Source organism: Lissotriton helveticus, chromosome 7 (assembly GCF_964261635.1).
Source record: "Lissotriton helveticus chromosome 7, aLisHel1.1, whole genome shotgun sequence".
Lineage (NCBI taxonomy): Eukaryota > Metazoa > Chordata > Amphibia > Caudata > Salamandridae > Lissotriton > Lissotriton helveticus.
The window spans coordinates 716,786,011-716,807,790 of record NC_136068.1 but is presented as its reverse complement, the minus strand read 5'-3'; the positions used below and the strand labels follow the sequence as shown (position 1 = coordinate 716,807,790).

The following is a 21,780-nucleotide window of genomic DNA, read 5'->3' as shown; positions in this document are numbered from 1 at the left end:
CTTACCCCCTCCAGGAATCATGTTGACTGATGCATCGCATCTCAAGTGGGGAGGCCACCAGGAAGATATAGGGGATCAACGGTCTCTAGTGGACCAAGATTTCCACATAAATCTGCTAGAACTATGTGCTGCGGACTGTGAAGGCCTTCATACTTTCCATCTTGCAGTTTGATACAGGATGTTACGTACAACACGACTGCCATGTGGTACTGCAACGAGAAGGGCCGAGGTGGGTGTGTGTGTTGGGGGGGGGGGTCGGAGGGTCACATGCTCTGTCTGAAGACTAAGGTTATGTTGTTGGCTGGAATGTCGCCGGATCTCCAAGACTGTGAATAATGTGGTAGGATCCCTCAATATCAAAGGAGACTAGCTCAGCTAGTATTGTCTTACCGATCATCAGTGGTGTTTACACACAGGTGGCAGTGGGTGCTTTTGCCCTCTGGAGCACACCCTTAATAGATCTTTTTGCTACCTTCAAAAGTGTTCCGCACTTAGTGATGTGTGTGTTCTAGAGTTTTCCTTGAAAAAGTCTCCTAAGAGACTGGTTCTGCTTTCAGTAGTACTCCGTTCTGCTGTATGCATTTCCATTTATTCCCCTGATACTACAAGTGCCAAAGAAAATCGCGCAGGACAAGCACAGCTCATTTTCATACCCACACTGGGTTTGGAGGGTCTGGTGTTCCGAAGTACAGATCCAGATCGTATTTCTGATTGCAGTTACTTCTGTGCATTGCATCAGTGAGCTGCCGACCTTGTCAGTTGAGCTTTAATTTTCTTCCATGTTCCCTGATAAGAGGCAGTCCATAATGCATTTCTCCCCTGTACACAGCATTGGTCTAGAGAGGAGGGAGGGCTTTACCAGTTGGACTCTTGTCAGGCTCTTTTACACCGATTGTGGAGGAGGATTGTATTGCGGATTGTTTGATTTGCTGTTGTGTAAAAAGGAAAGGCAGTCCAAAAATGGACCTTAATGGGGTGGATTGTCCTCTGCATCAGTGAGTTATGCCTTGGCCAGAAAATGTCCTCCCTTGGTCCTTAGAGCTCATTTGACCAGTGTAAAAGCTACTTCCAGTGTGAAAGCAATCTGATCAGCCACACTCATCTGAAGGCATGGAAAAAATATTCTTTTCATCCTCATTTTGGGGAGTCTGCCCATTTGCTGGGAACAGGAAAACTAGCCTGTGAGAGTCGAATAATTGCAGCTACTTAGTCATTCCTAACTCAAGAATGTCTAGTTTCCTTTTCTTTTAAGCCTGCTGCTATCATTTGTAAAATTACATTAATGATCAGTTATGACGAAATTGGTCATTTATTGGCCTCTTGTTCTAATACCAAACCTCAGATGGAATAGGGTTGTTCAATTGTTCCCTGCTGCCATGATATCCTGATTCTCGACTCCTTTCCCCCTTTACAAAGGTCTTTTCTGCTTATCACTCTAGCCTTTGTATTGGTTACTGATACGATAGTGGCTCGTTCAGTTACTGTCACCTACTCTAATAATCATTGTTTCGCCTTTACTGAAATATTTTCAAACTCACTAATGGAAGTGATCTTCATGGCTATAGATGTGCATAATGTCAATCTCTACATTTTATTGATTAGATAATTATTTTAAGATGTCCTTGCTTGGACTTTGTGAATTCTGGGAAAGCTCCTAATAAAGTATGACTGCCATTTCTTCATAGGGCGACCTTCAGCGAATTTGCAGCAAAACATGCCAGAGACTACAGATTCAAAGCTATCGAAAAAATGAAAGACCGCGAGGCACTTTTCACTGAATTTATGATGAGTTCTCGGAAAAGAGAGAAGGAAGATTCCAAGTCCAGGGGCGAGAAGGTAAGTGCTTTTTTAAATTTCAAATGGTTACACTATTTTCGTAGTGCACAAGAATCACAAATGGTAAACAACTGTTACGTTTATATTGACTACCACTACACATCTTGATTGACCCATTTTCCACTTTTTCATAACACCTCACACAATTGTTGATTTCCCACCTTTTTTTTTTTTTACCTTCCGAAGCAATTTAGTTTTTTAGTTATTTTTTAAAAAACTTTACCCTATGTTTATCTTTTATCACCTTTTCAAATCCTATTCATGCATTAGTGGCTTCTTTGAAGATCCCAGTAATGCATGTCCCTGTTTATGTTAATAGCTTTCAGTTGTAGAATGCCAGGGAAGAGTATGTAATATGTAATCCATAAATGTAGCCGAGTTTTATCTTCATTCTCTTTAAGGTTGGTATATGTTACAAGAGCTGATCATAGGGAAAGACTAGTGAATCGTCTTAGACTTAGAAAGTTTGCTTAGAAAGTTTGTTGGAAAAAGTTTTTTTCTAATGGGAACTCTTATTTTTAACCTGAAGGTCTGGTTTTGAATTACCTTGGTACGTTGGCACAGTGACACTTTTTTTTGTATGACATATCGTTTATGGATTTCAAAGCACTCTTTTATCCTCCTTTTCCCCATTAAGCAATACCATTTTAGACTTTTTCTGTAAACATATCCGTATAAATTGCATCTCTTCAGATATAAAGGTCGTCTATTAAAGATTAATGACTTTCAAATGTCATTTGCCTGAGGTGTCAGGAGCACAAGCTCACCACTGTGAAGGCAGACTCGGAGGGAAGCGCTATCAATATTGTAACCATCAAAACACACTGCCACTTAACTGAACGTTCTTTTCTCGTGATTTGAGGAAGGGAAAAAGCCATAATAGTGTAGTATTTCATGACCTTTAGAAGCACATAAGGATATCCTACTAAACTGAAAACGTTGATATTGCTTCTTAACTAGAGATAGAGGCTTTGCCATCCCTCGAAAAAGGAGTGTATGTATTTAAATTATCTAACGCCCTGTTATTAAAATGAATAAAATCATAATGACTGAAAAACAAAGATTTTTTTTTATGTGATATGTTTAATAATTGACTGCTGCCTTGTCTCGTCTTACCTTTGTGTTGGCGATTACAAATTATATTGACCTGCAAATTATTATGCTTCTTTATGTGAATTCTGATGCCTTTTTAAAGACTTAGTTGTTTCTTATGGTATTGATTGTGACTATTTAGGATTGGATTATATAACTTGTCAGACATGCAATAGAAAGTAAAATGTAAATGCCTTCTGTTTAGATATTGTATTTTCAGTGTTAAAGATTCGAAAATGTTTAATTGCATTCAAAACTAACCTTCTTTCTTTTGAAATACCTGTGTAACCTTTTTATGTATTCTGTTTTGTAACAAGAGGCTAGGCTTGACAGTTTTGTGCTGTTCCGCCTGTCAATCAGTCCAGCCTGATGGCTGTCAATCACTGATGCGCAAAGTACTGTGGAATTCCCTAGTGAGGAAAGAATGTGTATCTGTGTCGTGACTTTAGCATCCCGAAGCTCCGGTACTTTACATTTGTTTTCTTGTGAAATAACGAGTTGTACTCAGATGTGTAAATGAAACAAAAATATTGTATATGCTCTGTATCCATGTCTTTTTTTCTACCCATAGTAATAAAAATAACTTTGAATTTATTACATTTTAAGAAGGCAGATTGTAATGTAAAACTTTTTAAGGTATATCTATTTAGGAAAGTAACCTTTTTTTGCAAAAGAAATAGAAAAAACCTCCTTATAGAATTCAGGGCTAACATGCAATGGTTTGTATTTTAGGTTTTGTTTCTTTGGTTGTATTGTCATAGGTATTCTAAGCATTTAACTGACTTGTTCTCCCAGACTCATTCTTCCTTAGTGTGCTCTCTGCATATCCAATAGCTTTTCTGAGCATCTATAAGGCTGCATTATACACAGCTTCTATTTCCCAGACTATCTTTGGGTATTATGCTACTCTTCATGCTGTTAATTACTCTAACCTAGCCTCTGCTAGTTCTTCACCTCGTGTATAAACACAATACCTCCTCTGAGGAAAAAAAGGGTATAGGCATTTGCTTGATAACATTACAGGTAGTCTTTAATTGGTCATGGATAAATCTGAATTATGACTGCCATGTCATTTAACAAAATTGGAATTTGCTGATTAAAATGTTTGTGGCAGGGTCCTGTTTTGCAACATATTTTCAGTTTAGAGGTGGAAACTAGTTTCTTGCATAATCAACGAATGATTGGCTTACCATAAGAACCTAATTTCCTCCCATAATTTGTGGAGACTTAGCAACACTTTAATTTTTAAGTGCATGACAGCTTCACAAAAGTAATCTTTATTAGTATTTATTATGAGAATGGCCACTTAACTGCATAGCTTCTCAGGAGTTTAATATTTATAGTTTCTACTGCACGTCCTTCGTAGTCCCTGTTTTGCTTCTGAATGCATACAACTAAGCATTTTGTGCCTTGGTTTGGTCCCCATTGTTGTAGTAATGATCCTGCACTGTGTTTCTGTTGACTCATTGTGGGGGATTGAATTTACCTCTTCTATCCACGGTGCTACAGAAGGGCCGATTCTTTCCTAACTTCGCATTCCCCTAATAATTGTTGTGGACTAGTGTTTTCTCACAGTTGACTCCCATAGAGCTGATCAAGCTTTGTAGTAGCATTTTGTGAGAACCTCCAATTTCTAGTAAGAATGCTCTATCTGCCTGTAAGAAATGTGGCATCAGGGTACAATGGAAGACTTGGTGGTTCATGGAATGGTTATTGGTTGGCCTCCCATCAAAACAACTCCTATGATTCATTAGATCCTATGCAGGATATTGCCTCCTTTTGTTTTTTAGACTAGGGGAGCAAATTTCTTCCACATTCATTCTTTCATTCTGTGTTTGCTTTCTCTGGTGTTTTAATACTTACAAAGCAGTACCAGTACTTCAGCAGTTATAGATTCACAAGGTGGGTGGTTTTATTAGTGATATGGTTTATTAGCTTTCTGATGGATATTTCTAACTCCGATATCCCACGCGGCACAAAGGATCCAGAGATCTTTCATAGCAGTCCTCCTGTGCGCTGTTAGTTGGCTTCATACGGGTCTGCGATGGCTCCCTGCCTTCTCGGAACTGCAGAGCAGTGGCGTGTATAAGCACCACCCCTGCACATGTATGTCCATTCCTTTCTTTCCACGCCTTTAGGTGTGAATCTGGAACACCTCTGCCTAATATGTTTGTTTTCAGACAGCTTCTACACTTTATATAGTGTGCTATAGAACTAAGTTTCCACTTCAGACAACAGGATTCAAGCTGTGCTGCAACTTCAGGATAAAGATGCTGGCCATGGACCCGCACAATGTCTCCTTGGTGTCTGAGCTGAGGATACGGATAAGTTCTCTGATAAGTGGGCACCATGCATCTGAAGTTGATTTGAGACTGGGAGGCAAACTTGTATGTTGCCAAGCACAAGAGTGGTTGCAGCCTTTACTTGGGTACCTTTCCAAGTCACTGGCCTGTCTGATGTCTGACCATTCCACTTCCCGCTTAAACTCTTCAGGTTAGTCCAAGTCCAACAAGCATTGGCATAGCCAATAGGTCTCGCCTTTGAGACATTATACGTTTTTAGCCATGCAACAGTTGATGTTGCACCAAGGATATTGTGCTGCTTTATTAAATATTTATAAGGTCCCAAAGGCGAGAACTATTGGCTATGCCAATGCTTGTTATATAGCGCCACTTGTCAATGAAATGAGATTCATTTCAGCCCTGCTCCAGCTTACCATTTCTGTATTTAGCTCCTCATCAAATAAAGTAAAATGACAACAGAACGCGAGTGAAATGCGAATGTGAAAAAAAATCATGGATTTCTCGATTGTGAGCCATTCTTTTAATCAAAGGTAAACGCGGGGACCAGGTGGCTGTTTTGAACCAAATCATTAGCAATCTCTGCGAGATTAAACCAGATAGGATTTTGTTCTGAGCCAGTGACCATGAAAAATGTCAGGCGCTCAGCTCTTATATCCGGGGGCTTCATCTTAGCAAACAAGATTAAAGGTCCGTTGGGGAAGGAAGGAAAACACGTTAGGACAGGGAACCCTTCTAGTTCTCATTTTACAAAAAGTGCCTCACACATCAAGGCTTTTCTTATTAAATAAAAAAAGTACAATTCCATTGGTGTTTATCGTTTATGGTCCTGTCATGTCAAGCAGCAGACAGAATGTGCATAATTTAAGAGCTCCAACCCCGGTGAGTGTCACGTGCTGAAATGAACACAGAAAAAAGACAAAAAAAGTAACAGGCACAAAAACCACAGGACCCAGAAAACTGGAAGGTTCAACACAAAATGATCCTGGGTTGGATGTTGTGATTATATTTTGGTGTTAGACTCGGTCAGGAGTCAAAACACCCCCAGAGGGACGGGCTCCCCTCCTCCCCGTTATAAAACTAAAGGTGACTTCCTTAGGTGAGCCAGTGGCATGGTGCAGGGCCTCACAGTCTGACGGAGGCCTCATTAAAGGGGTACTGCATCTTGTAGCCAGACAAGAAGCACTGCGGGCGGGGGTTGGTGGAGAGGGAGTCGAGGCAGCTGCCGAGAGCAGGGACTGGGGTAGGCAGGGGAAGAAGTAATAATCTCCTCTGACCTCTCCGAGGGCCATGCCGGGCTTTTTCTTGAGCTCCTCGCACATCCTAAACTTGCAGATCTGGTGTCCCGTCTTGCGGTTCCAGCAGCTGCTATAGACGCCGCAGTTGATGAGCCGCTTGCAGGGAACACTCACCCCGCAGTCCGCCAGGTTGGCAATCTGGAAGGCACTGTAGTACGTGGCGGCAGCGGGCGAGTGCAGGTCCACGAAATGAAAAAGTGGGAGAGGTGTGGGGGAGTGCACAGAATGGAAGAGACGGCCTGGGAATGCTTCAGGGCGCGCACGAAAATTAAAGTCACCACGCTAATTTGCGCGCTGCTGCTCGCTCCCGCGAGGTGGATACCGCCACATGCACGAGTGTCTGAAAAGTGCAGACCGATCCCAAAAGGTCATATCCTAGAGCAGCGCAGGCGCGCTGCATTAGGCTCGACCTAAAAAGCGAAGAGAGACCTGACCCCGTCCGCTCTCCATTTAGGTTGCCAGTTACTAAAGCTACTTCCCAGTTGATCTCCATGCACCCAATGTTTAAAAGGACCACCACTGACCCTGCAGCAGATTGCCTTCAAAGAGGCCATCCTGCAGTTCTTTAGCTCACTGCCTGCTCCCTCTGGTATGCCTCTTGACCCAGAAAACTGCAGGGGCCTCAGTCTGGTTAGTATTGGTGGGTTCGTTCCCCACATCTGCCCTTTTTTGCCCCACTACTAGGCCCCACTGCAGACTTCCACACTGACCCCACCATCCACAACTATTGACCCGGTGCTGACGGCAATGTCTGATCCCAACGAGACATTGGCTCATTGTCGACTGGTGTGTCAGTACAAAATTACAAAAGTGCTACCGGTTGTCATGCTGAATGTATGCGAAAGTGATGGCAATGGTTGGCACTCATTTTTGGAGATCGGAAATCGTACTCCGAAGGCATGCCGCAGTCTGACCACCTCCAGACAACATCAGAAATCCTGGCCTTGATGGAGTTCTCCATAAGTGAGCCAAAGTCCCACCTAATTAGCTCTCTGTCTTCCAACTATTGGGTGATCCTGGATATGGGAGAGGTCAGGTCTTTCCCTCCGCATCAAAGAGTCCAAAACATTGGGGCTATGATCCTGATGTATGAGGCTTGCTCCTTGATCAAGTTGAGGTTGGTTCTGAAACTCCTTAACCTCCTGGGTCCTCCTTTCTGGCATCACCAGTTGGCACAAGCGGGCCCTTCAGCTGAACTTTAAGTCTCTTTGGGTGCATCAGCAAGGTCACCCTTTCAACACAGTCCAGTTCTCGGAAGAGGCAGTGGTGGTTGGCTAACATCTCTTTATCCTGTGGCAGGCCACTCTCCACGCGCACCCGGAGCAGACATTGGTGACGGACGCATCACTGCTGGGCTTGGCAGGTGTTTCTGCAGATGCAGAGATCGGGGGATATTAGTCTCCAGTGGAACAACCCAATCAGTCCTAAGTCTCTGCCTGAAATCATTCAAATATTTGCTTTTGATGAAAAGTTATAATTTTTCATCAAATCTCAACTGAATTTTTTTTACTGCAGAGGTAAACGTTTATCTCAGTATAAATGACAGGTATAGCATTGGAAGAGCTGCAAACTTGGCTACAGAAAAAGTACAGTAAGCAACAGAAGCACAAGCTTCGGCTATGTGCACACATCCGGTACAGCACAAGCTTGCATTACACACTATACAGCTAGAGCAATAGTAGTGGTGCAGTCTATACAGAGTGATTGGGTTCAGCAAAGGCAGAAGTTATGTTATGTTACGTCTATTTATTGTGCGCGCAGCGACTCCAGCCAAGGAGCGTCCCGGCGCAAAGACAAGGTAGCTCGTAACACAACGGGAAGTAAAAAGAGGCAAATAAACAGCTAAAACAGGAGCAGGGACAAAGACAACTAAAACAGGAAGGTTTTTATCGCCTTCCGGAAAGTCAGAAGGTCCTCAAGCAAGCGGATTTCAACAGGCAAGGAGTTCCATGCTGACGCAGCCAGTACCCGAAACGAGCGGCCTCCCATGCGGCTAAGCCTGAATCTGGGAACCACCGCAAGGGCCAGACCTTGGGAGCGGAGGCAACGGGCAGGAACATAGAAAGACAGACAATTCGACAGGATTTCCGGGCCTGTACCTCTCAAGATTTTAAAAGCGAGGCACAGGACTTTAAAGAGAATACGCTTCCTAACCGGAAGCCAGTGTAGGGAGCGAAGGACACCTGTCACTGAGCAAAATCTTGGTAAGCCGACGATCGCCCTCGCCGCAGCATTCTGAACCCGTTGTAATCGGGTTAGTTCAGCCTGATTGGCCCCAGCCAGGAGAGAGCTGGCATAATCCAGGCGAGAGATGATAGTGGCCTGGATCACCAGCTGCCTGGTCGGGGCGTCAAAGAACTTGAGAACAGGTCTCAAGCCCCTCAGAAGACCGAAACAGCAGGCCGCAGTTCTTTTCGTATGGCCTATAAAAGAGAGGCCCGCATCCAGCCATATCCCCAGATTTTTCACTTCCGATACCGGGATCGGAGTGGGACCCAACTCTGGAGGCCACCAGTGGTCACCCCACAGCTCCACTCCCTTCCCGACGACCAACACCTCTGTTTTAGTGGCGTTTAGCTGAAGGCAGTTGCCTGTCAGCCAACTAGCCACCGCCTTCAGTCCGGACTGAAACCTGGGGGCCTCAATTTCCGCATCCCCGCTGAGCGTAACCGCCAGCTGAGTGTCGTCGGCATACGAGACCAGGGTGAGGCCCCACTGCCTGGCGACATCAGCCAGCGGCCTCACGTAAAGATTGAACAACGTGGGACTCAGCGAGGACCCTTGCGGAACCCCCATGGCCAGTGGATGGTAACTGGACTTGAAGGGAGGGATGGCAACACAGAAGGAGCGGTCGTCTAAGAAGGAGCGGAACCATTGCAATACCACACCGCCAATGCCGGTCTCCTCGAGCCGACGCAGGAGGATGCTGTGGTCTACCGTATCAAAGGCGGCGCTGAGATCTAACAGAATAAGCGCCGCCGTTTGACCAGCATCCAACCTTGCCCGGAGATGTTCCACCATCACAAGTAACGCAGTTTCCGTACTGTGCCCAGCACGGAATCCGTTTTGTGTGGGGTCGAGGGCATTGGTCCGAGTCAGATGTTCAGACAGGGCCAAATTGACGTGGGCTTCAGTGATCTTGGCTGGCCAGGGTAGCAGCGAGATGGGGCGATAGCTTTCAGGCTTAGAGGGGTCCAGGGTAGGCTTTTTAATAATCGGGGATACCACGGCTTGTTTCCACTTAGATGGTACAATTCCCGATTCCAAGGAGAGATTGACAAGGGAGCATACAACTGTACGCCCCATAAAAGCCTGGTCTCGAAAGAGAGCAGGCCTTACTGGGTCAGATGGAGACCCAGATTTAACTTGCAACGCAAGTTTGTCAAAACCGTCCAAGGCAAGGGGGGGGAAAACAAGCAGTGTGGTCTGATGGTGAACCCGATTAATACTTTCCACAGTGGACCCTATGCTAGGGAATGTCCTGTAGATGGCTAGGACCTTCCCCAAAAAATAAGAGGCAAGGGATTCACATTGGGAAAGGGAGCTTACGGTTGTAGTGGTAGTCCGCTTCGCCATAAGTTGTTTTACGGCCTTAAAAATAGCCTTTGACGGATTTGGGCTGTTCCGGAATTCGGTAGCATAGAAGGCCGCACGAGCCCTGCAGATAGCTCGATGGTAGAGCTTAACGGACCTGGTATATGCGGCTTTTAAATCAGCCGCATAGGTTTTCCTCCAGGCCCTCTCTGCTCGTCTACAGGCGCCCTTTAGGGCCCGAAGTGCGCCATCGTACCAGGGACTGGACTCTCTAGAGTTGATTTTAGTTGATACAATAGGTATCAGAGAGTCCAAGGCCCTGGTGATCCAAGAACAGAAGAGGTCATACCCCTTTTCCACATCCGTCAAAAGGTCCAGCGGCTCCTCTAATAGAAGACGATGGAAGTCTTCTAACCTAAGCTTTTTCCAAGCCCTCTTCTGAACCCATCTAGCCGACGAGATGGAGGGAGTGGCAGAGACAGGGCATAGAATGGACACCAAGAAGTGATCTGTCCACTCCACCGGAGAAACAGAAGTAATTTGAATCCCCGGCAGATTGGTGAACAAGGGATCCAAAATATGCCCCCCCGAGTGGGTAGGCTGGGACACCATCTGAAGGAGTTGAAAGGCCTCTAGGTCAGAGGAGATGGAACGCACTGTCAGGCCAGAGAGGGTGTCGAAATGCAGGTTTAAATCACCCATGATAGAAAAGTTGGCACAATCTGCAACCAGAGGGCCAACAATATCGGGGAAGGCATTTCTGAACGCCACCTCACTGCCGGGTGGACGATAAACGACCATCCCGGACAGGGTAAACTCCGGGCTGACAGAGACCTTGAACATGGCACTTTCGCACCCAGAGATGGTTAGGGCACTCCAGACGCAAGGGTAGATAGTTTTTACCACTAAGGCGATACCACCGCCCCTAGACAGCCTATTCAAGGTGTATATTGAATAGCCGGGTGGGCAGGCTAGATTGGTAATAGCGGTATCAGCGTCCTGCAGCCATGTTTCCGTCATGGCGAGTACGTCGGGAGCTTCCTCCTCAATAAGGTCATAAATATGCTGATAATGCTTCAGCGCGGACCTGACATTTAGGTTCAGGATCCTCAAAGTAGTAGGAATGCCTATAATGCGGTGCGTCTCCGAGGAAACCGTCCTTGAGAGGGGGCGCGGGGAGTCTAGAGCCCACCCATTACAGAGGCAATGATAAGGGCCACGCAGTGGGTGTACCGGAGGCAGGGTGCAACAGCGGCTTACCTGACCGATGGAAAGCAGGCAGTCCCGCGAATACGTCAGCATGGTAGAGCCGGGATAGAATGATGCTCCCTAGCCAGAGTACCGCGACGTCCAGCGCGTCCTTAGCGCGGACGGGCGCAGACGGGCAGGACTCTGGCACGACTCCGGCCACGCGAGGACGCGCCCGCTGCGCGATCCCGCTGCGCTAGGGGAAGTGCAAGCTTGAGGCACAGAGAATATGTTTAGCATATGCACAGGTTGCAAGCTTCCTCATACACAAAAGTTGGATGAAGCAGATGTATAGCAACTGTCACTTGACAGGTTCAAGATGGCCAAAAGCAGTTAGCTTGACTAATCTCAAACACAGAGAGGTATTCTGAAGGCAGCACAAGTGTAAGTTTCCTTCACAGGAACAGCTTAGACACTCAAATACATTGAGAAATTTGTCAGAGGTAATAAATCCTAAATCTGCATTACACATTATGTTCAGGCAGTCACTGATTTATTCGAGCTGCGGCCATCTACTAATGATGAATGGAGAAAGGGTGGGCTTTTCTAGTGAAGGGCGGATGGTCTATACAAGTGTGCTCCCTGTACATGCTTAGTGATAGTCTTAATTAAACAGTTACCAAATGCTGCAGACACGCTGCAATAATGCTTTTGTTTCTGCCTGAACATAGTGCGGTCTGCTTACTTGTATTGGTCAGAATTGGGTTTACAGAGCCCCAACACTCATATGGAGAAGCTGCTATTGCTCCCACACGCTGTAACCACCAGTTATTCATGCTCTGCTTCTGAGAAAAGGGAAGAGATAAACTGATGTCAATGTGTAGGCATAGCGCTTAAATGCAGCTTAGTTTAATTATTTTCAGGATGGTATGGAGCCAACACGAGGCTCATGGCACTACTTAGCGGTCCAGGGGAGCACTGCTATGATAAATCTGAGGATCCAGTCTGACGCCTAGGCAATATTCGAAGGTGTGGATTCTGTGGTTCAAGTATCCACTAGAAGGAGTGTTACTGAAGTTAAGTAACTTGTTGTTTGGACTGTTGAAGCAAATGTTTTAATCCCTGTATCATCTCCTCCAGTTTTCCTTCTTTTCAACATTGCTCAAGACACGAAGATGGGGTCGGATTGAGTACTCCTCTTAGATCAACTTGTACGTTGCCTCAGTATGTTTGTGTCCTTGGCGCTGTGCCGTTTTCGTCTTTAAGAAAATTAGACACAGGTCCTTGGTTCCTAATGGTCTTTTATACAACCGGTATTTGATTAGATTATTGTTGTATTGGGTTTAGTTTTAGTATTCACTTCCTCTTGTCTTAAATCTATATTCAGTTTTTTTTCACTCCAGATTATTCTCCTACTCTGAAACCCTTTTTGTACTGCAGTGCACCTTTTGGACTTGATATCATACATTGAATTTCAGCCATTTCTAATAAGTGTGCAACAATAGGCATAAGTAGTCCGCATTGTTTCAGTTGGTTTTCAAAGCCAGAGACTAGCGATCCATCAAGTCCTGTATGAGGACTCAATGCCCTTTAGAGGTTGACTGAAAATATAGTCACAGCTCTTCATTTATGTTTTATTAATCCTCCACAGTTTGTTAGTAAATAGGGTGCTGAGAAGATCTTCGTGACACTATCAATCTCTTCAGACTTGTAAACCTAGTGACCCCTTAATAACTAAGCACAAGAGAGACCAGCATGTTTACACTCTTTATAGTTTAGATCCAGTTTTGTAGAGCCTGTGTTGGGATTTTATCAATTAACATTTTAAAGGTTTGGGAATAATTTTGACTCAATGTTCTTCCTTACATTGCTGCTGAAGTTGACACAACTAGTATTTCCGGGTTTTGTTTTAACCCAAAAAAGTCAAATTCCATTCCATTATGTTCACCACTCATGCTCACTGTAAAGGGGGCAAAGTCATGAAGTGTATTTAGAGGTTGATCTTTGAGAAAGGGTTAGTGCTTGGGAAGAGTTCAAATTAATCTTCTTGACATATTGAATTGTGCCCCTGCACATACTGACTGATAGGCCACCAGATTCAAGGGAGGTGTGAGGGCTAGATGAGAGTAGGAGATGGGGTCCGGGGAAGGCATGTAGGAAATCCAAGAAGGTGGTGCCCACATAGCGCACCTAGGACCACATTGGGAATGAGTTTCACATGCCCTGAATCAATCTTACTTGTAAGTAATGCTAACAAAATTATTTCCTGTCACATACTCACTGTTTCTGCTTCTTGGTGAAGCAATCCTGCAGCATGTGCATCTGCCCCTGCAAGTTGGTTTGGCCTAGCTAACATTGTTCCTTCAAAGCTACCCAAGGCACATGAGTGGTGGATGCCCCTAGTGGAGTTCAGGGATTGGATCGCCTTGACTTGTCCTTATTGCACACATGTAGGGAAGTGCTGGGAACAAGGGTGAGACGACATTAACAATCAAGCCATGGAGGTGAAGGTATTGAACAAAGGGTGAACAGCGAGGAGGAGTAAAAGAAAGCATAGGGAGCTAGTGCCATAAGGGATTCAATTAGCGGATTTGAACAAGGAGACATCAGAGAATACAGGAAGATGCGGGACTAAAGAGACAGGTGATGGAGGAAATGGCGAAGCGAGGCACGAGATAAGAATGCATTTGGAAAGGAGAAGAAAGAGGGGAGCTGGGAGAAACCAGAGGAGCGCAAGCAGGACGGAAGACAAGTGTCATGGACAGGCAAATACATGGTTTATGAGCAGTAAGGCATACTGGGTCTCAAAGAAACAAATGTATAGAGGCAGAGAGGGCATATAGTCTGGGACCACGCATAGGGAGGCCCAGGAGGAGCATGGACAAGAAGGTAGTGGGAACATTCATTTTGCAGCGTGAATCTTTCTGGATTCACTATGCTGTGCATATTCCGCAATCTGGTGGTTGGGTCCGGATTCGTAGTCCTTTTTCTCTCTTTTTTTTTTTTTTTTTTGTCGTAGCCCAGTGGGCGTCTACGTCCCACCATTTGGTGTACCTTGGGTGCCATCTTCAGATTCTTTTTTCCGCCGTTGGGTCCGGATCGTCGCGTGAAGCTCCAGAAGTTTTGGAGGGGAAAAGAAGGAAATACAGCAACTCTTCGGTAAAGACCTGAGAAGATCTGGAGAAGAGGACCATCAGAGAAGAGACGACGAAGAAAGGAAAGAACTTCGAGATCTTCGACGTCCTTGGAGGAATGCGCACACAGGGGGCCCCCTGAGCGCAGGGATGTACAAGACACCCTTTAAATTCTGCAAAAACTGCCACCACAAGTTCGCGCAGAAGGACCAGCACCTGGTCTGCAACCTCTGCCTGCCAATCGACCATGAGAGCAGAGACTGCAACGCCTGCTCCGTCTTCAAGCCGAAGACACTCTAAGTTCGAGAGAGACAGAGGACAGCTCACCACACGATGCAGGGCAAGGGCCAGGCCCCGACGCTTTACGAACTGGGCCTCCACCGACGACGAGGACAACATCGCAGAAGGTCAAGATGACTTCACGGTCGCAGAGACAGATAAGAAAACGCCTGACAAGGTAGGAGAGTCTACGACCCCGAAAACCCCCACAGGGTCTCGAAAGCCAGAGGCAGACTCTCGAAAGTCAGAGCCCAGAACCTCGAAAGGAGCACCGCCGCCGAAAACTTCGACGACCGAAGCTGCATCCTCCGAAAAAGAGCCCAGCGGATCCTTCGAGAAGGACTCCCGGAGGCCGAAGACCAGCGAAAAGCAAAGGTCATCGAAGCAAGCCCCCGAAAAAGGGTCTTCGACTTCGAAGGAAAAGGAGCCGAAGAAAGTTTCGACGGCGACACCGCCGAAAAGAGCAGCCGCAACGCTCGACGACGAGCAGGCCGCAGAGATACAGAGAAAGAAAAGAAGGCTCGAGGCCGAAATGGAGAACATCCTTCAAAGAAAGAAGGACTTCGATGAAAACATGAGAAGTTACAGGATCCCCTCGAAGCCGGCACCGGCCATCGCTGAGGTACAGGAGCACGAGGAGTTCGACGTCGAAGAGACGCCGAAAACTCCGGACCCCTCGGAGCACGAAGAGGAAGAAGACCTCTACTACACAGAAGGGGATTACGGGGAGCAGCAGTCAAGCTACGGCTCAGGTTCCTCGACGGCCCAAGACCAGGAATGGCAGGACATCGAGGCCGAAAACCCGGAGGAGGCTGTAAACCCGGAGGAGGCTGTTGAGACATACCCCTTGAGGCCTTCGCCACCGGATGACATTGGGGCATACAATGAGGTGGTCAGGAAGGCAGCAGCAGCTTTTGGAGTTAAGCTGGAAGAGGAGAAGCCAAAAGCAGATTTCCTGCCGGAAACATTGCTCCCCACGCAGACAAGAAGCCAGTTCTTGCCCATGCTAAAGAGTATCACAGACCAGGGGAAGGAAGCCTTCAAGGACCCGGCTACATGCAGATCAGTAACGCCGAGGACGGAGAAGAAATACAAATTCTCCTCCCAGGACCCAGCTTACATCAAGGGATCCGTCACAGCAGATTCAATAATCGCTGCAATGGCCAGAAAAAGGGCAAACGTCCCAACAACATCTGGACCTCCACCTGACAAGGAAAGCAGGAGGATGGATCTAACTGGCAGGAAAATAGAGAGGAACGCCGCAACGCACTGGCGGATGGCGAACTCCAACGCCCTCCTGAATAGACATCAATACCAGCATTGGGATGAGATGGGCCAATTGCTCAAGCACCTCCCGGAACAATACTGTGAGAGGGCATCACACCTTGTGGAAGAGGGGAAAGGCATCGCTAACTCGTGCCTGAAGACAGCCTTGGATGGGGCAGAAACATCCAGCAAGACTGATGGCTATAGGCATCACAGAGAGAAGGCAAGCCTGGCTCAGGATCTCAGGCTTCAAGGCTGAGGTTCAGAACAACATCCTGAACACACCCTTCAACGGCGAAACACTGTTCGGAGCCCCAGTTGATGAGAAGCTCACCCAACTGAAGAAGGTCAACAAGACGGCATGGTCCATGGGGGCCCTGCAATCCAGGGGGATGAGAAGGGGCACTCCTACACGGAGGCTGAACGGCAGGGGTGGAAACCAGCAAGGGCAATCACACCAGGCATTCCACCATGGACAACAGAGTGACAACCAAAGTCACCAGGGCCAGCAAAGGCAAAACTGGAACTACCAGAGCAGGGGCCAGTCCTTTCGATCAAGAGGAAATGGACGGGGCCAGAGAAGGAGAGGCGGTGAACAACCCCCCTCTAAGTGACTTCACACGGAAAAAGGTGCTCTCCCACTCGAACCCTCCGGATGAGGAGCAAGGAAAAACAAAGAGGAGAGGGCTACACGGACAAGACACAAAGGAACATGTGACTCCAGTAGGAGGAAGATTGAGATTTTTTCTCCAGGAGTGGAGAAAAATAACCACAGACAAGTGGATACTCAATATTATGCAGTTCGGATACTGCATAGAGTTGGAAAAGAGACCACCAAACAGAAAGCCAAAGAAAAGAGAGCACTCGGGAAGAGAGCTGCGATTACTCCAAGAGGAAGCTCAAGAACTCCTCCTCAAAGCGGCCATCGAACGGGTTCCATTCAAAGAACGGAACAAGGGAGTGTACTCAAACTACTTCCTGGTGCCAAAAGTGGACGAAAGTCTAAGACCCATCCTGGACCTACGGTTCCTAAACAAATACGTAAAGACTCAAAAATTCAAGATGACGTCCCTACAAGAGGTCATCCCGCAGATAAAGGCCGGGGACTTCTTGTCCACCATAGACCTCAAAGATGCGTACCTGCACATCCCCATGAACTGGCAGCACAAGCACATGCTAAGATTCACAGTGAAGAAGGATCACTACCAATTCACAACCCTGGCATTCGGCCTAAAGTCCGCACCAAGGGTGTTCAACAAATGCCTCGCGGCAGTGGACGCACATCTAAGAAGGAAGGGGATACACGTGTACCCCTACCTCGACAGCTGGCTCGTAAAGGCAAGCTCTCACAGGACATGCAAAGATCATGCAGAACAGGTCACAAGAACGCTAGCAAGCCTGGGATTCTCCATACACTGGGGAAAATGCTCGATGGAACCAGAGCAAGTGAAAATCTTCCTGGGCGCTCAAATCGACACCGTCCAATGCAGGGTGTTACCCAGCGATAAGAGAACACTCAGCCTACTGAGGGAGAAACGTCACTACCAGAAGGGGCGAGCTCTGGCAGTGAGGACTGTGAGCAAGATCTTGGGGATGATGGCGTCATGCATACACCTGGTCCCCAATGTACGCCTACAAATGAGACCACTCCAAGAGTGGCTGCAACAGCAATGGTCACAAGCTACAAGAAGTTGGGAGGATCTAGTGGTTGTAACGCACAGGGTGCAGGAAGAAATAAGATGGTGGACCAAGGAAAGAATAACAGTAGGGAAACCTCTAACACCACCGGACCCAACAGTGACCATCACCACAGACGCATCCCAGAAGGGATGGGGCGCACACATTAACAGGCTCAAAGTGAGGGGTCTGTGGAGCCCTACAGATGCAGTCAGACACATCAATTACCTGGAATTGAAAACAGTGTTGCTAGCCCTCAAGGCCTTTCAGAAACACCTGTACAACCAGAAGGTGCTAATACAAACAGACAACACCACAACAATGTTTTACATAAACAAACAGGGGGGAACTCAATCATTCCCTCTGTCAAGCTTGGCACAGGAAATCTGGAGATGGGCTATACCACTAAAAATAGACCTGCTAGCCATACACCTGCCAGGGAAGCGGATTGGCTCAGCAGGCAGACTTCAGCGTCTCACGAGTGGGAACTCAATATTCAGGAAACAGAGAGACTATTCAGGAGGTGGGGCACATCAACAATAGACCTGTTTGGAACACACCGGAATGCAAAATGCCAATACTTTGCATCCAGGCAACCAGAGGCACTATCACGGGGGAATGCCCTATGGATAAGCTGGTCAAAAACATTTGCCTACGCTTTTCCCCCAATATCACTGATCCCCAGGATTCTCAACAAATGCATGACGAGCAACATGACGCTCATCCTGGTGGCACCACAATGGGCCAGGCAGACCTGGTACTCTCAGATAATGGAGATGGCGCAGCCCCCCCCCCCCCCTCCCCACAAGTTCTCAAAAAGAAGAGACCTACTCTCCATGGAAAACGGAGAAAAGTTCTACACCCAGAGCCGGAGAGCCTCAACCTCTCAGCCTGGCTCCTGAGGACTTAGAGTTCGCACATCTGAAACTACCAGAGAGGCAAGAAGGCCCAGCACACGCAAGTGCTATGGGGAAAAATGGAAAAGATTCACTCAATGGTGTTGCAAGAAAAAACTCCATAGAAAACTGACCAGGGAATCTACGGTGCTAAGGTACCTCACGCACCTAATTAAAGCTAAGCTTAGGTCATCCTCGCTGAGGGTGCACCTGGCAGCGATTGTGGCATACACAAGAGGAGAAACAGGGAGAAGCTTCTTTACATCCCAAGTCGTAAAAAGATTCCTGGAAGGGGCTAAAAGAATAGCGCCACCAAAGAGAATGCCGCCACCGGCCTGGAACCTAAATGTGGTACTAACGAAGCTCATGAAAGCACCTTTCGAACCCATCCACAAAGCATCACTGCAAACGCTAACAATGAAAACGGCCTTTCTGGTAGCAATCACCTCGCTACGAAGGGTGAGCAAACTGCAGGCACTCACACTGCAGGAACCCTACATCCAGATACACAGTGACAGGGTCATGAGAACAGACCCACACTTCATGCCAAAGGTGGTGTCAAGGTTCCACATGAATCAGAGTATTCAGATTCCTAGCTTCTTCCAAAACCCCACTACAAGCGTCGAGAGGTCGCTCCACACTCTAGATGCAAGAAGGGCTGTGATGCACTACATTGAAAGGACGAAGGGACACAGGAAAACAAAACAGTTCTTCGTATCCTTCGCCAACAGTTACATGGGTAAACCAGTGACTAAAAACACCGTAGCTCGATGGATCGCACAGACAATACAATTCTGCCACAAACAAGTGAGCCAGGAGCTAACAGGAGGGGCACAGGCCCACTCCACCAGGAAGAAAGGAGCAACAATTGCTTTTCTGGCCAACACACCAATTCAGGACATATGCCTGGCGGCAACATGGGCTTCAGTGGACACGTTCACTAAGCACTATTGCGTGGATGTACAAATGAACAAGGAAGCACAAGTAGGACAAAAGGTGCTTCAACATATATTCAACAACCAACGCTCATCTTCCACCCAACCGCCACAAAAGTAACGAAAACCGCTACAAAATCTATGCACAGCATAGTGAATCCAGAAAGATTCACGCTGCAAAACGAATAGTTTCTTACCTGTCGGTGTAGTTTTGCAGCTTGAAGATCTTTCTGGATTCACTAGCGAACCCACCCGCCTCCGCCAGAAAGATGAGGCTGGAGAGGAAGGTGGAAACACATAGAAAAGAAAGCAAGTTGAAGCTTACAAGATACGTGAAAAGAATTACGTTGAAAAAACGATTAACAAACATAGCCATGGATTCACTACAAACACAGAAAAGAAAAAAGACAGAAAAAAAGAATCCGAAGATGGCTCCCAAGGGTGGTAGCTTCCGCCGGAAGCACGCCAACGTCACCGAAGGTACACCAAATGGTGGGACGTCACCTGGGCTACGACCCAAAAAAAAAAAGAGAAAAAAGACTACGATTCCGGACCCAACCACCAGATTGCGGAATATGCACAGCATAGTGAATCCAGAAAGATCTTCAGGCTGCAAAACTACACCGACAGGTAAGAAACTATTCGTTTTGTCTGATATGAATGTAGCACTGCCTTTTAAGGCAAGATAGTGCTACCATTTTCCGCAACAGTGCTCGGGCACAGTAAGTGAGCAAGCCATTTTACACTATTTAAACAATAAATCAGCTGCCCATAGATAGCTGCAATAAATAAAGTATATAGAGTGTTTTAGCAATAGCGCCGGTGCAATAACAATTTTATATTTTTATGAATACTCCATATGATGTTCCTCCTATTCTTTCTCGTTTGAGATTCTGGTTTCCTCCTGTTTAATTATTGCTGCAGTTTGATTCCATGCTTCTTTTGTGAACAACTGGCAGTTTCTACAGAAAGGTGTTTGCCAATCTATAAGCACAGCGCATACTAGTGCACAGAGTATGTGGGAATCCAGCAACAAAAAAGCATGGCTAAATATCACCTTAAGAATAAAATACATGAAATTACTTATACGTGGTATGTGGAAGGGAAGTGGATATAGAAGAAGGCATTGTTTTATCCAAAACGTGGTTGATGCCGATAGTTCAAGGAAGATATATCTAAAGATAAGGAATAATACAAGTAGTTAGACTAAAAGGTGAACTCCGTGCTTATGGGTTGTTAGGCAGGTACCCTTAAAGGCAAAGAAGTTTGCCTCACCATTTCTATAATAGCGTTTGTAACCGAGTGGCCTGCGCAAAATCAGGGCTATGGCTTTGACAGATGGGATCTGGAAGATGGAGACTTTGGCAAACAGGGCTCTTGGAGAGACGGATAGGAGACAGGCTTTGCTAAGGGCATTGCTATAATAGCAAATTGTTTTGTAAACACTGGAAAAACAGTATCTGGCATGGTTTTGTGGCACGTAAACATATAAACCTGATTAACCACTAATTTTCAGACTTGTTACGGAAGCACTGAAAAATACAGGCCGTAACATAGAAAAACTATGAAATCAAAAATGTAATTATAACTAACTTTTCTGAGCATGGATGTGTCATTCACGTAATCTAACAATCTGAAAGAGACTTGTTAGTGATAAATTCCTTACCTTAGAATATCCCCAGGCGTCAGGCTGGATCCGGAAAGTTTTCTGCATAGCAGTATCTCTGCGTGCCAGTAGGTGACGCCCTGCGGCTACGCGCCAGTCACTGGCGTCGTAGGCGCCGAGATGACGTCACGGAGAGTACTTGAGCACCACCCATGCGCGCTGACGTCAGTTCGTTCTTTTTCCGTGCCGAAAAGCGCAGATCGGATTGAGCACGTACCTTTGTCATTTTTTAAACACCTTTTTGAGGCTTTTGTCTCCTTCTCTTGACTCCTGGTGCACGGAGGGACGCCCGGCTTTAAGTCTTGTGAGTTGTGCTACCGTAATATGTCGAAGGCGGACCCCCATGTCTGCCTCTACTGCCTGGAGCATGACCATGACTCCCGGGACTGCTGTGCCATGGCCCGAAGGCTTTATGGGAGCGGCGCTGGAAGTTGCTGGAGGTCCGGCACTCCTCTCACCGCTGCTCCTGGTCTAGGGACCGTTCGCGGGACCGCTCGCGGGTCGGGAGCCATTGCTCCTCGGACTCTATAGTCTTCCCCTTCAGATTCCGGTAAGCGACGCCATAATAAGTCGAAGAAGCGCGTTCGTTCGCCGACGTCCCCCCGTCGCTCCCCTGAGGCGGACGTGGAGGCTACTCCTCTGGAGCCTGGGAGTCCCGCAGCCTACCCGCTATACCCGG

At 46.8% G+C, this 21,780-nt stretch overlaps 1 protein-coding gene across 1 annotated transcript in view; it reads left to right on the top strand.

Moving 5' to 3' along the window:
* TCERG1 (transcription elongation regulator 1) overlaps positions 1 to 21,780 on the top strand; it is an 800,085-nt gene that overhangs the window by 618,081 nt on the left and 160,224 nt on the right. The window contains exon 15 of the mRNA XM_078653039.1: positions 1,686 to 1,836. Within this exon, the coding sequence (XP_078509165.1) occupies positions 1,686 to 1,836 (151 nt within the window). The remainder of the gene's footprint in view (positions 1 to 1,685; positions 1,837 to 21,780) is intronic.